Source organism: Hyla sarda, chromosome 13, assembly GCF_029499605.1.
Source record: "Hyla sarda isolate aHylSar1 chromosome 13, aHylSar1.hap1, whole genome shotgun sequence".
In the NCBI taxonomy this organism is placed as follows: Eukaryota; Metazoa; Chordata; class Amphibia; order Anura; family Hylidae; genus Hyla; species Hyla sarda.
The window spans coordinates 6,751,570-6,769,574 of record NC_079201.1 but is presented as its reverse complement, the minus strand read 5'-3'; the positions used below and the strand labels follow the sequence as shown (position 1 = coordinate 6,769,574).

The 18,005-nt window shown below is 44.0% G+C and overlaps 1 protein-coding gene across 8 annotated transcripts in view; it reads right to left on the bottom strand.

Annotated features, from left to right (window-relative positions):
- ARHGAP44 (Rho GTPase activating protein 44) overlaps window positions 1-18,005 on the bottom strand; it is a 96,726-nt gene that overhangs the window by 28,776 nt on the left and 49,945 nt on the right. For all 8 annotated transcript variants that reach the window (XM_056550239.1, XM_056550245.1, XM_056550244.1 and 5 more), the window contains exons 2-8: window positions 10,766-10,805; window positions 10,521-10,625; window positions 8,758-8,834; window positions 6,973-7,084; window positions 5,544-5,620; window positions 2,772-2,889; window positions 1,024-1,092 (exon numbers count right to left, since the gene is read on the bottom strand). In XM_056550239.1, coding sequence (XP_056406214.1) covers window positions 1,024-1,092; window positions 2,772-2,889; window positions 5,544-5,620; window positions 6,973-7,084; window positions 8,758-8,834; window positions 10,521-10,625; window positions 10,766-10,805 — 598 coding nt within the window. The remainder of the gene's footprint in view (window positions 1-1,023; window positions 1,093-2,771; window positions 2,890-5,543; window positions 5,621-6,972; window positions 7,085-8,757; window positions 8,835-10,520; window positions 10,626-10,765; window positions 10,806-18,005) is intronic.

Sequence of the window (18,005 nt, the reverse complement as noted above, 5' to 3'; positions counted from 1 at the left end):
GTAAAATTTTTTCAGAACCCTGTAGAATCTTCTAGCAAAATGGATTAAAAAAATTACTATTCTAGAAATATCCAGATTTTTGGGTCTTAGGGGAGTGGAGTCTGCAACAGCCACAGTCAGTGTTGCAGAAGCCTACTTAGGGCTGCAGATTTAGCATCTGTTTCTCCCGTAAAGTAAGAAAAGTCCTCTCACCCTTGTCTGAAGGATTTGGCTCTCAACTACTCAGCCTGGGGGTAAGCGTTAACAATGACCCCTACGGCATCCCGCCGGCACCTCAAATGGGCCTCCATCCAGGAACAGTGCTTTGTGGCTGCCACATAACGTCTCCATTCAGACCTGCATCCTGTGATAGGAAACCGCAGCTCACTTTTACATCCAGCAAGTCAACTGCAAGCCAAGAGTAGCATAGGACCAGGGGGTAACGTTAGACGCTACTACTCTTTACCGCCAGTAACAACCAAAAGCCCAGGGGTCAAGTCCTGGGGAAAAAAAGTGTGGGAACTCTTCCACTCAAGGGCTGGTGCTGCAAGACTCCTCTTCATGGGAACGGTATTCCTGTTGTTGAAAAAATGCAGGAACTCAGTTCCCATGCATTCCTGCATGACTTGAACCCTGCGTAAGCCATTTTAAAGGACTGTGGACTGTCTAAGAAGTTTTCTTTTTTATTTAAGTTACCAAATTTGCAATGCAACCCCCCTAGGTGTCTGTGTACCACATTACCCTCAAGGGCACCATGAAATGCCAGACCATTTACCAACATCTAACACTTTGTTTAGACCCTCTCATCACTAAACACCACCTGAGAGGAGTGAAGAGTCTCACTCTATGAAGTCCTGGGATCCATTCAAATCTGTGACAGGGCTGTGGCCCCACAAAGCCCAGATACACATCAGGTGAGTCTTTCCCTGGCAGAACTCTAGGCCTGTGCCCCCCCCCCCCCGCCCCCCATGGACCTGGCTGTTGCAATATGATTTTACAGAGACATTCCAGCACTCGCACATGCTGTTCTCGACGTCACCTTACCGTCTGAAAGTAGTTTGCATAGTCGATTTCTTTGGCCACGAAGCTGTACATGTCTGCCGACAGCTGATCCTGAGGAAAAAACATTGACATGTTATACGTGGATAGGAGGGAACATGTGTGTGCATGCACGGCTAAGGCTTCAAGATGTCTAACATTTACCGCTGTCCGATCAAAGTCTCAAGCTGATGCTCTGTCCCCAAGCTTTACACTGCAGCTCTGCTCCCTCAGGGCAAATTCATGGTGGTCAAGGATTCCAGCAGAGGCGCTACTTGTAGCTTCGGGGCCCCAATGCAAAATCTGTAACAGGGCCCCGTGTCTTCTGTGCGCCATTTACAATACTGGTGTTTTTTTTTTTTATGGGACCACGGCGCCTGTTAGCCCCCTTAGGCATCAGGGGGCGGTGTGACTGCTACCTATGCACCCCCTATAGTTACTCCCAGAGTCCACTTCTTCACTCTACCATTCACTTTAACCATGCTTTACACTGCAGCTCTGATCTGAAACTCCGTGCTCTGTTTTCTTAAGAATAGAGCATTCCAGAAAGGCGCTTATGTTATGGGATCCAGTGGTCCGTTCCGGAAAAGCGGGTTGAGGGGGTAGAAATTAACCCTTGTGCATCTGCAGTGGGTAAACTCTTGGCATATATATATATATATATATATATATCTCAAACCTATCCACAGTACCCCATATTCCAAATGGAGGCCAATAGTGGCCCTATAAACTATTATGCTCTATACCCTTTGGTCTCTATACAGTAATACGCTATTCTATGCCAAGCCGTCCAGTACAGTGACCCGCCGACCTACGATGGCCCCGACATACGATCATTTCAACTCTCAGAGGCCATCGCATGTAGAAGGCAGCATCAACATACGATGCTTTTGTATGTCGGGGCATTTTGTTATCGCATAAACGGCTATCCGGCTGCGCAGACTGCTTCAGCTGCCGCCCAATAGCCGTTTACGGTGCCCCGTGCTGTCCGCTGACGATCACTTACCTGTCCTCGGGGCTCCGGAGCGTCCTCTTCGGGATCCCCTGCATCGTTGGCGCTCTCCATCGTCGTCATCACGTCGCTGCGCACGCTGTCCCGTCATCCTATAGGAGCGGCACGCATAGCGACGTGATGGCAGCGACGGAGAGCAAGGATGCCGGGGAAGCAGAGGCCTTGCCGGGGACACCTCGGGGATGCGGCGACAGCGATGGAAGGCGACATCCAGGGCAGCGGTGACTAGCGGTGACGGTCCGGAGCGGCGGGGACACGTGAGTATAACCTCCAATACCAGTGGTCTTTAACCTGCGGACCTCCAGATGTTCCAAAACTACAACTCCCAGCATGCTGGGTGTTGTAGTTTTACAACATCTGGAGGTCCGCAGGTTGTAGAGCACTCTCCTATGCTTTACATTGCACGGATCCCTCAACATACGATGGTTTCAACAAACGATGGTCCATTTGGAACAGATTACCATCGTACTGTTGAGGGACCACTGTATTCACTCGCTATAGAAATGTTTCCCAAACATGGTGCCTCTGGCTGTTGCAAAACTACAACTCCTAGTATGGCCGGACAGCCAAGCACCTGTTTGCCTCCTCCAGAGGATCCACACTGATCATGAAAGGTAAATCATGGCTTCCCTTTTGCAAAACTTCCACTCCCAGCATGTATGTTGTAGTTTTGCAACAGCTGGAGGCACCCTGGATGGTGAACAATGTACCAGCCCATCAGACGACATACCCAATCACTTACCCTACAGATTTCTACGCGGTTTGCCGCCTCTTCCATCTCTTCCCTGAGTGCGTCTGCCTTGGCTCCAGTGGGCTGCAGGTTGCTGGAGATCCCGGATGACTTAGCAGATTGCTGCCACCTGCACATAACAAGGGAGGGGTCCGTTAAGTAACGTAAAAAAAGATGGGGGGAGGGAGTACCGCTGTATCAGTCATACAGCAATGGCCGTAAATGTTGGCACCCTGGAAATTTTTCAAGAAAATAAGGTATTTCTCACAGAAAAGGATTGCAGTAACACGTGTTTTGCTATACACATGTTTATTCCCTTTGTGTGTATTGGAACTAAACCAAAAAAGGAGAAAAAAAAAAGCAAATTGGACATAATGTCACCAAACTCCAAAAATGGTCTGGACAAAATTATTGGCACCCTTTCAAAATTGTGGAAAAATAAGATTGTTTCAAGCATGTGATGCTCCTTTATACTCACCTGGGGCAAGTAACAGGTGTGGGCAATATAAAAATCACACCTGAAAGCAGATAAAAAGGAGAGAAGTTCACTTAGTCTTTGCATTGTGTCTGTGTGTGCCGCACTAAGCATGGACAACAGAAAGAGGAGAAGAGAACTGTCCGAGGACTTGAGAACCAAAATTGTGGAAAAATATCAACAATCTCAAGGTTAAAAGTCCATCTCCAGAGATCTAGATTTGCCTTTGTCCTCAGTGCGCAACATTATCAAGAAGTTTACAACCCATGGCACTGTAGATAATCTCCCTGGGCGTGGACGGAAGAGACAAATTGATGAAAGGTGTCAACACAGGATAGTCCGGATGGTGGATAAGCAGCCCCAAACAAGTTCCAAAGATATTCAAGCTGTCCTGCAGGCTCAGGGAGCATCAGTGTCAGCGCAAACTATCCGTCCACATATAAATGAAATTAAACGCTATGGAGGAGACACAGAGACAGAAAAAAACAAGACTACATATTTTCAAAATGAACTTGAGTAATCAAAATCCTTCTGGGAAAACGTCTTGTGGACAGATGAGACAAAGATAGAGCTTTTTGGTAAAGCACATCATTCTACTGTTTACCGAAAACAGAATGAGGCCTACAAAGAAAAGAACACAGTACCTACAGTGAAATATGGTGGAGGTCAGTGATGTTTTGGGGTTGTTTTGCTGCCTCTGGCACTGGGGGTCTTGAATGTGTACAAGACATCATGAAATCTGAGGATTACCAATGGATTTTGGGTCGCACTGTACAGCCCAGTGTCAGAAAGCTGGGTTTGCATCCGAGATCTTGCGTCTTCCAGCAGGACAATGACCCCAAACATACATCAAAAAACACCCAGAAATGGATGACAACAAAGCGCTGGAGAGTTCTGAAGTGGCAGCAATCTAAGTCCAGATCTAAATCCCATTGATCACCTGTGGAGAGATCTTATAATTACTGTTGGGAAAAGGCGCCTTCCAATAAGAGAGACCTGGAGCAGTTTGTAAAGGAAGAGTGGTCACACATTCCGGCAGGTGCCAATAATTTTGTCCAGCCCATTTTTGGAGTTTGGTGACATTATGCCCAATTAGCTTTTTTTCCTCCTTTTTTGGTTTATTTCCAATACACACAAAGGGAATAAACATGTGTATAGCAAAACATGTGTTACTGCAATCCTTTCCTGTGAGAAATACTAAATTTTCTAGAAAAATTTCAGGGGTGCCAACATTTACGACCACGACTGTAGTCACGTCCATGGCGAACGCTGAGCTTCACCCCAATTCCTCTTCTCAATACCTATCTTTGTCTTCAGCTATTGAGTCTAGATCTTCTCCTATTATCGCTTTATCCAAAAACACTCACATTCCCTCTGAGCCGAATGACTCACCCCAGGCACCAGGGCGAGCGCCTGCGAACGACAAATTGTGTCTCCCCGGGAGAAGATTCTGTGAGTCACTGACGTCCTGGGCTACTCGAACGCGCTACTGAAAAGTCGTCTATGACGATCACTTAATAATATTGGGGTAGATTTAGGAATACTAATTACATGGCTAATTGTGGGGGCGGGGCCTAAACTCTGTTCGATTTATTGCATGCAATCTGATACATTTAGAGGATCGTCAGACTATCTCGTTTTAGGCTTAGACCACATTACTTGGCCTCTTTTTGGTGCTGGTTCACACCAACAAACCTCTAACCAACCTGGGGCATAAGGTTTAGTGGCTGAGCCTCTACCTGCTGGGGGCTTAAAGGGGTATTCCAGGAAAAACCTTTTTTTTTTATATCAACTGGCTCCAGAAAGTTAAACAGATTTGTAAATCACTTCTATTAAAAAAAATCTTAATCCTTTCAATAATTATCAGTTGCTGAAGTTGAGTTTTTTTTTTCTGTATGGCAACAGTGCTCTCTGCTGACATCTCTGCTTGTCTCCGGAACTGCCCAGTTTAGAAGAGGTTTGCTATGGGGATTTGCCTCTAAACTGGGCGGTTCCCGAGACAGGTGTCATCAGAGAGCACTTAGACAGAAAAGAGCAACTCAACTTCAGAAGCTCATCAGTACTGAAAGGATTAAGATTTTTTAATAGAAGTAATTTACAAATCTGTTTAACTTTCTGGAGCCAGTTGATATATATATATATATATACATTTTGGGGGCAGGCTGAGTATTGTTGTTTTGAGTATAAGACATGATATAGCTAAATAAAGAAAGCAACATACATATACAAGTATAATAAACATACAAAATGCTGCTTACATTGGGTGGACCCTTTAAGGTCAGAGACATGTGACCAATGCCGCCACTCACCTCGCTCTAGAAGAATCCATGTCTAGGACTAGTTTGGCTAAGTGTTTCCTCTGTTTTTGGATATTGGGGATCTCCACCTGAAATAGTCGAAGAATCAATGCGACAGGCAATTAGGAGACGGAACGGACGTTCCTGATACTGACTTTTGAGCATTATAGTGGGTTAGGGGCCCTATCTGGCCTTCATGATGTGCTGATTTTTTTAAATCCTTTTTAAAAGTCAAATTATTTTTAAATCAACATAAGTCTTATGCAGGCTCGTTTTTTGCAGGAGAGGTTTTATTCTTAATATGGGGGTACATATAATGTACTAAAAATATTTTTTTCTTGGATTGGGGGGGGAATAAAAGCAATTATGCAATCTTGGGGCGATTCTATTTTTGGGTTTCCGTTTACAGCATAAATAACATTTAGTTTTATTCGAAAGTATCATTACAGCTTTATTAAAATTATAGTTTTTTTTTTGTTTTTTTTTAGTTTCATTACTTTTGCACTATAACAAAACCCTTCAATGTAAAAAAAAAATAAAAAATAAAAAAAAAATATATATATATATATATTTATTTGTGTCGCTATATTCTGCTTTTTCAAAATCTTTCCTTTGCTAAAACTGTGTGGGGGCTCGTTTTTTACAGGAAGAGTTGAAGTTTTCATTGGTTCAATTATTGGGGGGACAATACAACTTTTTTTTATCGCGTTTTATTCTATTTTTGATGGGAGGGACAAACCAGAAACAGCAGCTTTGGCTTTTTTTTTAATGGCTTTCATCGTGCGGGTTTTAATAAATCGGATTCTCATGGACGCTGCGGTATTGATTAGGAATACCTATTTTTTTCCTTTATATTTTTAAACATTTTTTAAGTATTTTTTATTGGGGAGAATTTTTTTTCTTCTTTAACCGTTCATTTAATTAAATTAATTAATTAATTAATTTATGATTAGTCCCACTAGGAGACTTGAGCCCTATCGCCTAATTGATGGTATAATACACTGGGGTACTTCTTAGTTGCAGTGTATTATGGCCGTTGGTGTACGGGTGCCTGACATCCTATAATGTCCTGCCGAAACCTAATGGGTGAACCAAGATGGCAGATCTGAGGACCTTCATTTGTCTACCAGCTGCTATGACAACCCATCACCGACAAAACAATAAGGCGACAAAGGGAGCCCTCTCCATTGGTTTATGCATTAAGTGGCTGGGACCAGAGTTATCTCTGATCGGTTCAGAGGAAACTTCTTACATCAGTGTTTCCCAATCAGGGTGCCTCCAGCTGTTGCAAAACTACAGCTACCAGAAAGCCCGGACCGCCGTAGGCTGGCCGGGCATGCTGGGAGTTGTAGTTTTGAAACAGCTGGAGGCACCCTGCTTGGGAAACACTGTCTTACATAATGAACTGATTTTTCTATATGTTTGCATATACCCCACGTACCTCTGAGAGCACAAACAGGGGATCTACCACATCTCTCTCTATCTCCTGCTCAAAGTGGATGAGCTCCTGGGCTAGTTTGTCTTCTGCTTCCCCGCACAACTTCAGCATCTTCCTAGAGAGTAACGGAGGAAAAACAATTGAGAAAAAACTCTAACCAAAAAAGAAAGAAAAAAAAGCACTAACAGCGCCACCTAGATGCTATTTTTCATCACGTTACTTTCACATTTAAAGAGTACTGGTCATGAGCTTGATACGTTTTTAATCCTCCCAGTTCATTCCCCACATCAATGAAATTTTTTTAGTATTTTTTTTTTTGTTTTCTACCTTGATATAATTCTGCATCTTCTGCTCAGTCTCAGTAAGCTCCACAGACTGAGAAGGGGCGTTCCCCAGCAGGTGTGACATCATCTGAAGCACTGCTGGGGAAAAATTCTGCTACACAAAGCTGATATCAGTTCAGTTTTTGATGAGTTTTGATTGGCTGAGGCAGCACACACTCCCCTTAGCTCTCGGCACTGAACTCTACAGTGTGTCAGCTATGCCCAGCAGCTTGCAAAGGGAGCTGAAATATTTAGCATATTATACAGGACTACACTGTGCTGAGCAGAGGTCCTGTAGGCGACAATCATCAAGCAGAACTGCAGGCAATACTAGAAGAAGGACCCCTGGTGGACAACATTTTAGGGGTTTAGTTAAAGGGGTACTCCCGTGGAAAACTTTTTTTTAAATCAACTGGTGCCAGAAAGTTAAACAGATTTGTAAATCACTTCTATTAAAAAATCTTAATCCTTCCAGTACGTTTTAGGGGCTATATACTACAGAGGAAATGCTTTTCTCTTTAGATTTCTCTGATGTCATGACCACAGTGCTCTCTGCTGACCTCTGCTGTCCATTTTAGGAACTGTCCAGAGCAGGAGAAAATGCCCATAGCAAACATATGCTGCTCTGGACAGTTCCTAAAATGGACAGCAGAGGTCAGCAGAGAGCACTTTGGTCATGACATCAGAGAAATCTAAAAAGAAAAGAATTTCCTCTGTAGTATATAGCCCCTAAAAAGTACCGGAAGGATTAAGATTTTTTAATAGAAGTAATTTACAAATCTGTTTAACTTTCTGGCACCAGTTGATTTTTAAAAAAAAAAAGTTTTCCAGAGGAGTACCCCTTTAACACATAAATTTACAAAATGTTATTAAGAAGTATAATAGAAGAGTAATTCAAATAGGCTAATCTGTAACACATACATTTCTATCACTAATGACAGGTACCATTTACAGTAAGTGCCCCACACAACCAGCAACAACAGCGCCACCAAGTGAGATAAAAGTTGAGTCCTAAAGCTGTGTGGGCAACTAGGTTAGTCTGTTACTGTAAACAAGAAGGATTCCAATCACTGAAAGCAAGAAAAATGTTGCAGGGACATTTCAAAAGTTTTGATCAGTCGGGGTCTGAGTGTTCAGACCTCCACACATCTCTAGACATAGCTGGGAGAGGAGCGAGGTTTTGTGCTTCGCTTCCTGGCTCACTGCACAAGAGGAGCCCCATAGACTTACAATGTATCTCTCTCCTTGTGAAGCAGAAATTGCACGGAGCTGGGTAGTGAGGCGCATAACCGTGCACTTCACAGGCTATATATGTGGGTGGGTGGGGGGGGGGGGGGGCTCAACACCCTATCCCCTGGTCCCTGCCATATGTAAAAAGTTTTTTTTTTGTTTCTTTTTATAATGACAGCAATATTGAATGGAGTTGATGAATAAGGGAAAGGTTACAACAATATGTCAGTCTCACCCAAGCAAGGAGTCATCCCCTAAGACTGCAGATCCTTCCATGAGACACTGCGCCAGTGTTATAAGAGGTAACTTTTTCTGTGGGAACAAAAACACACAAGTATAATTTTATTACAAAATAAAGAGTTTTCTAAGCCTAAAGAAGATACAGAAAAGCCTCTACATGCATCTGTATGTTTACCGGTGACGTCACTATAGATCAGAAGAAGTACTTATGTTTTCATTATTTTGCCAAGCTCTGTGCAGCACAGTTGTTGTCAGGCTGCCAGAGCTTTCTGTAGACTAGATTGCCATTGTAAAAGGACGGCAATTCCCATGATTCCTCTCCGGTCTCACATGCACTGCTTCAACTAGCAGCTACCTGCATACCCCTCTACTACAAGGTGTGAGGTAGTGCTGTAATTGCTCTGTCTTTACACATACTGAGACACTTCACTGCTGTTCTGCACACGTGAAACAAACCCTCTACTGGGTATGGAAGCGAAGAAGGAAAATGTGACCCTTACAAGGGCGCTGCAAGTTCCAAAGTAACGTGGATGCCAACCAGAGGTATCGGTAAAAACACTGGAGTGGTTTATTAGAGCATAAGAGGACAATGAAGAATACAGATGATGCGTTTCGGGGGGAGCCACCCCCTTCCTCAGATCTGAGACTGACACTGATCTGAGGAAGGGGGTGGCTCCCCCGAAACGCGTCATCTGTATACTTCATTGTCCTCTTATGCTCTAATATGCTCTAATAAACCACTCCGGTGTTTTTACCAATGATTCCTGGAAACCTCTGGTTGGCATCCACGTTACTTTGGAACTTGCAGCGCCTTTGTAAGGGTCAAATTTTCCTTCTTCGCTTCCACTTCTATCAGGATCGGATCATTCCCTTCCCTGGGACCCAGGCTCAGCAGCAGTTCCAGCCTTTCTGTCACCCACGGTGTGGGTTATATGCGAATACATTATTCGCTCAAGGTGAGCGGCCATTACCTAGGGGCAAGTCCTGCCCGTTCACTGGTACTTTATTCTAATTTGCTATCCCTGTTTAGTGGTAACGCACAAGGCGCCTGTGTCGGTCTTTCTTTTTTTCTTTTCCACTCTCAGGCACTACTGGGTATGGCTGTGTGGCCTACAGGATCATGGGGGTGGCTGTGTGCCTTTCAGTGTTATGAACAGGGGAGCCAACATCGTAATGAATGCTGCGTAGCCTGCACTGTCATTTGGCAGATGGCTTGCCCTGTTATGGTGGCTACTGTAGCCAGCCCTGCACTATGGGGGGGCGCTGTGGCCAGCCCTGCTATAAGAGCACTGTGGCCTGCACTATGGGGTGCCGGGTGACCCGCAGTTGTAATGTGGTCTACACTGTAAGGGTATTGTGGCCTGCAGGGTTATGAGGACATCTATGGATCACATACTCATAGGGCACTATGGCCTGCACTATGGGGGGGCACGGAGACCCTCAGTTGTATAAGGGTGCTGTGCTTGGCCCTGTTATGGGGGCACTGTGGTCTACACTGTTATGAGGTTATCTGTGGATCTCACCCTATAGGGCAATAAGACCTGTACTCTTATTGAGACATGGTGGTCCGTCCTTTCATGGGAGGGGCATTGTGGCCTGCACTGTAATGAGGTTATCTGTGGATCTCCCCCCTATAGGCCAATAAGACCTGTACTCTTATTGAGACATGGTGGTCCGTCCTTTCATGGGAGGGGCATTGTGGCCTGCACTGTAATCGAGGTCCTATGTCAGCTTTATCTGATTTTTATACAGACTTACCGATCTTTTATCTGTGTCGGTCCCTTGCTGACCCTGTAAACATGCTGTGAGTTTTTTGTGGGTGCTGTGGGTGACTTGTTTAACCAACTCCAGACGTTTCTCCACCTGTGAGGGAACAGGAAAAAAAATTAATAAGCTATAACATGAGGTGACCCCATAACTGGAGCGCAACAACATGACCAGCCATATTGTACGTGTTGGTGGCGTATATAAATATACATATATCAGTCCACAGCGACACCCACCTGTAAAAGATCATCACTCAGCACCTCCGTCTTCTCAGCCCTGAAGAAAAAAAAATCAAACATTAACGTAACCGCCACACTGTGCTTATTATACAGAGCGTCAACTATAACAGCTGGATCGTTACAATGTATCAGTGCAGACTGCCAGGTATAGGTACTAATTAGGCCGGGTTCAAACCGTGTTTTTTGTCTCCGTTTTACCATTTCTGGTAAGGTACGTTTCATTTTGCTGTACGCATATATGTAGTCAGCTATGCTACGGTTTACGGCGAGAAAAATGTATGCATTACGATTTTTTTTTCCTCTATAGATAACAATGCATTTCCGAGCAGCTTCCGCAGAAATAATTGGCAATTTTTTCTGCGGACTCTAGAATCAGAATTTCTGCCATGGAAATTCCGACGAGTGAAAGGTGCCGCAAAATCTCATTGAAAACAATGGGAGTCTGCTGCAAACGGAATTACCGAGCGAAATTATTCCGACGGATTCCGCTTGGAAATTCCGCCATATGAATGATGCCTAAGTCTTACAAAATGCGGTAAACTGCAATTTTTTGTCCTGTAAAGTAAATATATTCATGTGGGAAATGGTTGAGCCATTAATCTGAATGGCGCTGCTGTCGGTAGGCCGCGGTATACGCCAGAGTCACTTGCCGCAGTAGATATTCTGAATGTAAGGGATAAAACAGTCCCTTATAATTTGTCAGTAAATTTTGAGTCAATACTGTGTCTTTGGGCAAATATTGAAAATGGAGGCTGATGCGGCGGCCATATTTGATGGATATCATCCCGCAGTGTCCAATGTGCAGCCCTCCAGATGTTGCAAAACTACAACTCCCAGCATGTCCGGGCATGCTGGGAGTTGTAGTTTTGCAACATCTGGCGGGCCCCAGTTTGGAGAACACTGACATACAAAATAGTGCGGTTTTATAAGGTATCAGTTCTTAGAATCCGTTAACCTATACAATTTTTCATTTAACCCAAAACTTAGTGTGAACGCACCCTTACATAAACACAATGGTGGAGATATCTCCTTGTCTCCCATAGCAACCAGTGACAGCTCAGCTTTCACTTTTCATATCGCTCTGGTAAAGTGAAAGCTGAGCTGTGATTGGTCGCTATGGGCAACAAGGGAAATGTTATTAGATAGAGGACATCTTGACAAATGTCATCCGCCTGCAGTGACCAGACACTTATAACACTGCCGCGCCATGGAGGAAGCCTCCAATAATATTGATGTGTATAGAGCGCAGACATGTTACGAGACCCCCCCTCCCCCCAAGACACAGGGAGCAAGAACACGGCGGCGTCTTCAGGGTCTGATGCTCCACAACACGTTCCTGACCTCATGGACACCATCAAAGTGGACACGTCACTGCCCAACAAGACACATTTACCACCTTAAATATTCATTTACCACCTTAAATATATACATTACCTTCCCATACAAGCTGTACACCGGTTATATACGTTACCTTCCCATACAAGCTGTACACCGGGTATATACATTACCTTCCCATACAAGCTGTACACCGGGTATATACATTACCTTCCCATACAAGCTGTACACCGGGTATATACATTACCTTCCCATACAAGCTGTACACCGGGTATATACATTACCTTTCCATACAAGCTGTACACCGGGTATATACATTACCTTCCCATACAAGCTGTACACCGGGTATATACATTACCTTCCCATACTAGCTGTACACCGGGTATATACATTACCTTCCCATACAAGCTGTACACCGGGTATATACATTACCATCCCATACAAGCTGTACACCGGTTATATACGTTACCTTCCCATACAAGCTGTACACTGGGTATATACATTACCTTCCCATACAAGCTGTACGCCGGGTATATACATTACCTTCCCATACAAGCTGTACACCGGGTATATACATTACCTTCCCATAAAAGCTGTACGCCGGGTATATACATTACCTTCCCATACAAGCTGTACACCGGGTATATACATTACCTTCCCATACAAGCTGTACACCGGGTATATACATTACCTTCCCATACAAGCTGTACACCGGGTATATACATTACCTTCCCATACAAGCTGTACACCGGTTATATACGTTACCTTCCCATACAAGCTGTACACTGGGTATATACATTACCTTCCCATACAAGCTGTACGCCGGGTATATACATTACCTTCCCATACAAGCTGTACACCGGGTATATACATTAGCTTCCCATACAAGCTGTACACCGGGTATATACATTACCTTCCCATACAAGCTGTACGCCGGGTATATACATTACCTTCCAATACAAGCTGTACGCCGGGTATATACGTTACCTTCCCATACAAGCGGTACACCGGGTATATACATTACCTTCCCATACAAGCTGTACACCGGGTATATACATTACCTTCCCATACAAGCTGTACGCCGGGTATATACATTACCTTCCCATACAAGCTGTACACCGGGTATATACATTTCCTTCCCATACAAGCTGTACGCCGGGTATATACATTACCTTCCCATACAAGCTGTACGCCGGGTATATACATTACCTTCCCATACAAGCTGTACACCGGGTATATACATTTCCTTCCCATACAAGCTGTACGCCAGGTATATACATTACCTTCCCATACACGCTGTACACCGGGTATATACATTACCTTCCCATACAAGCTGTACACCAGGTATATACATTACCTTCCCATACAAGCTGTATGCCGGGTATATACATTACCTTCCCATACAAGCTGTACGCCGGTTATATACGTTACCTTACCATACAAGCTGTACACCGGGTATATACATTACCTTCCCATACAAGCTGTACGCCGGGTATATACATTAACTTCCCATACAAGCTGTACGCCCGGTATACATTAACTTCCAATACAAGCTGTACGCCGGGTATACATTACCTTCATATACCAAGTTGTATGCCCGGTATACATTACCTTCCCATACAAGCTGTACACCCGGTATACATTACCTTCATATACCAAGCTGTACGCTCGGTATACATTACCTTCCCATACAAGCTGTACGCCCGGTATACATTACCTTCATATACCAAGCTGTACGCCCGGTATACATTACCTTCCCATACGAAGCTGTACGCCCGGTATATGTTACCTTCCCATACCAAGCTGTATGCCTGGTATACATTACCTTCCCATACCAAGCTGTACGCCCGGTATACATTACCTTCCCATAGCAAGCTGTACACCCGGTATATGTTACCTTCCCATACAAGCTGTACGCCGGGTATATACATTACCTTCCCATACAAGCTGTACGCCGGTTATATACGTTACCTTACCATACAAGCTGTACACCGGGTATATACATTACCTTCCCATACAAGCTGTACGCAGGGTATATACATTAACTTCCCATACAAGCTGTACGCCCGGTATACATTAACTTCCAATACAAGCTGTATGCCCGGTATACATTACCTTCCCATACAAGCTGTACACCCGGTATACATTACCTTCATATACCAAGCTGTACGCCCGGTATACATTACCTTCCCATACAAGCTGTACGCCCGGTATACATTACCTTCATATACCAAGCTGTACGCCCGGTATACATTACCTTCCCATAGCAAGCTGTACACCCGGTATATGTTACCTTCCCATACAAGCTGTACGCCCAGTACACGTTACCTTCCCATACCGCGCTGTATGCCTGGTATACATTACCTTCCCATACCAAGTTGTACGCCCGGTATACATTACCTTCCCATACGAAGCTGTACGCCCGGTATACGTTACCTTCCCATACAAGCTGTACGCCGGGTATACATTACCTTCCCATACAAGCTGTACGCCGGTTATATACGTTACCTTCCCATACAAGCTGTACGCCGGGTATACATTACCTTCCCATACAAGCTGTACGCCGGTTATATACGTTACCTTCCCATACAAGCTGTATGCCTGGTATACATTACCTTCCCATACCAAGTTGTACGCCCGGTATACATTACCTTCCCATACCAAGTTGTACGCCCGGTATACATTACCTTCCCATTCCAAGCTGTACGTCGGGTATAAACGTTACCTTCCCATACCAAGCTGTACGCCCGGTATACATTACCGTCCCATACCAAGCTGTACGCCCGGTATACATTACCTTCATATATCAAGCTGTACGCCCGGTATACATTACCTTCCCATACCAAGCTGTACGCCCGGTATACATTACCTTCATATACCAAGCTGTACGCCCAGTTTACATTACCTTCATATACCAAGCTGTACGCCCGGTATACGTTACCTTCATATACCAATCTGTAGGCCCAGTTTACATTACCTTTATATATCAAGCTGTACGCCCGGTATACATTACCTTCATATACCAAGCTGTACGCCCGGTATACATTACCTTCATATACCAAGCTGTACGCCCGGTATACGTTACCTTCATATACCAAGCTGTACACCCGGTATACATTACCTTTATATACTAAGCTGGACGCCTGGTATACAGTACCTTCCCATACCAAGCTGTACGTCCGGTATACATTACCTTCCCATACCGAGCTGTATGCCTGGTATACATTACCTTCCCATACCAAGTTGTATGCCCGGTATACGTTTCCTTCATATACCAAGCTGTACGCCTGGTATATATTACCTTCATATACCAAGCTGTACGCCCGGTATAGGTTACCTTCATACACCAAGCTGTACGCCCGGTATACAGAACCTTCCCATGCCAAGCTGTACGCCCAAGTATACGTTACCTTCATATACCAAGCTGTACGCCCAGTACACGTTACCTTCCCATACCGAGCTGTATGCCTGGTATACATTACCTTCCCATACCAAGTTGTACGCCCGGTATACGTTTCCTTCATATACCAAGCTGTATGCCTGGTATATATTACCTTCATATACCAAGCTGTACGCCCAGTATAGGTTATCTTCATATACCAAGCTGTACGCCTGGTATACAGTATCTTCCCATACAAGCTGTACGCCCGGTATACAGTACCTTCCCATACAAAGCTGTACGCCCGGTATACATTACCTTCCCATACCAAGCTGTAAACCCGGTATATGTTACCTTCATATGCCAAGCTGTACACCCGGTATATGTTACCTTCATATGCCAAGCTGTACGCCCAGTATACATTACCTTCCCATACCAAGCTGTACACCCGGTATACGTTACCGTTATATACCAAGCTGAACGCCCGGTATACGTTACCTTCATATACCTTGCTGTACGCCCGGTATACGTTACCTTCATATACCAAGCTGTACGCCCGGTATACGTTACCTTTACATACCAAGTTGTACGCCCGGTATACGTTACCTTTACATACCAAGCTGTATACCCACTACATGTTTTCTCATATACCAAGCGGCCTTTGACAACTGACAGGGAAAGATGCCAAGTCAGTCAGGCTACCGGCGAAGCAGCGCGGTAAGAATCAGTGACTTGAATAATTATCTGCGCAGGGCCAGAGCGGACTAGTCCCCCATCCCGCAGGTGTCCCCCGGCGCTCGCCTACTGCGACTATTTAGAAATCTCGCCATGGTCGGTAATTAGAACAAATTAAAAAAAAATCTCAGAGCAATAGAGAGGCGGCAGCATCTCGCGCAGCAGAGGAGGCCGCCGGCTCTGTCCATATCGCACTCCAGCAGGCATCTTCTAAACGTCTAAATGGAGGCGCTGCGCCCCCCGGACACACGCACTCGACTTCTAAAAAACACAAACAGACTAAAAAGATCCAAAATCTCCGGATTCCTGACATTGTGGAGATAGGAATCCTGTTCAGACAGCAGATATCCCAGCGCCCCGGGGCAAAGACAAATTCATAGACTTAGAAATGGATGGAAACAGCGGAAAAATGTGTTTCCTAAGAATTTATTCATACTGAGCTGGTGTATCTAAGCCCATCAGGTGTAAAGCTGACTGCAAGGTCGATGTATCTAAGCCGACCAAGTGTGCTATTGTATGCTGGGGCAAGATATCTGAGTCTATTATATGAGATGCTGGGCAGGTGTATCCATATCTCGGTGTACCTAAACTGTTAGATACTGTCTGCAGAGCTTGAGTATCTAAACCTATTACTCATGATACTGTATGCTCAGCCAGTGTATCTAAGCCGATCAGGTTTGTTAGTGCCTGCTGAACCAGTGTAACTAAGCTTTTTATGTGATATACTGTTCGATAAGCTGGCGTACCTCTGCCTACCAAGTGTGGCAGGAACACCCAAGCCAGTGTATCTAAGTCCATAATGAGTGATAGTCTGTCAAGCCAGTGAATCTAAGCCTATGATCAGTGATACAGTCTGCTGACCCAGTCTACCTATGATTTAGTCTGCTAAGCCAGTGTATCTAAACCATATGGTGAATTGTTCTATGTCGGTGATCAGATCTACAGGTCGAGTGACTACAAGTCAAGTCATAAATAACATTTCCCACTATTGTTGCCCAACGCCCGTTAGGTCTGTGCCGCAACTTGTCTGAGATTAACCAGGACATTGTGTGACCGAGCCGAACCGGGAATGATTAACCAACCAACAATAGAAAATACATGGAATGAAAGTCACTGGATACGACCGAGCCTGGCTAAATAAGACAATGGGCCCTGAAGAGCCACCAAAGAATACTGTACAAGAATATAACTACTATAATACTGCCCCCTATGTACAAGAAAATAACTACTATAATACTGCTCCTATATACAAGAATACAACTACTATAATAATGCCCCCTATGTACAAGAAAATAACTACTATAATACTGCCTCCTATATACAAGAAAATAACTACTATAATACTGCTCCTATATACAAGAATATAACTACTATAATACTGATTCTATATACAAGAATATAACTACTATAATACTACTCCTATATACAAGAATATAACTACTATAATACTGCTCCTATATACAAGAATATAACTACTATAATACTGATTCTATATACAAGAATATAACTACTATAATACTACTCCTATATACAAGAATATAACTACTATAAAACTGCTCCTATATACAAGAATATAACTACTATAATACTGCCTCCTATATACAAGAATAAAACTACTATAATACTGCTCTTATACACAAGAATATACCTACTATAATACTGCCCCTATATACAAGAATAAAACTACTATAATACTGCGCCTATATACAAGAATATAACTACTATAATACTGCTCCTATATACAAGAATATAACTACTATAATACTGCTCCTATTTACAAGAATATAA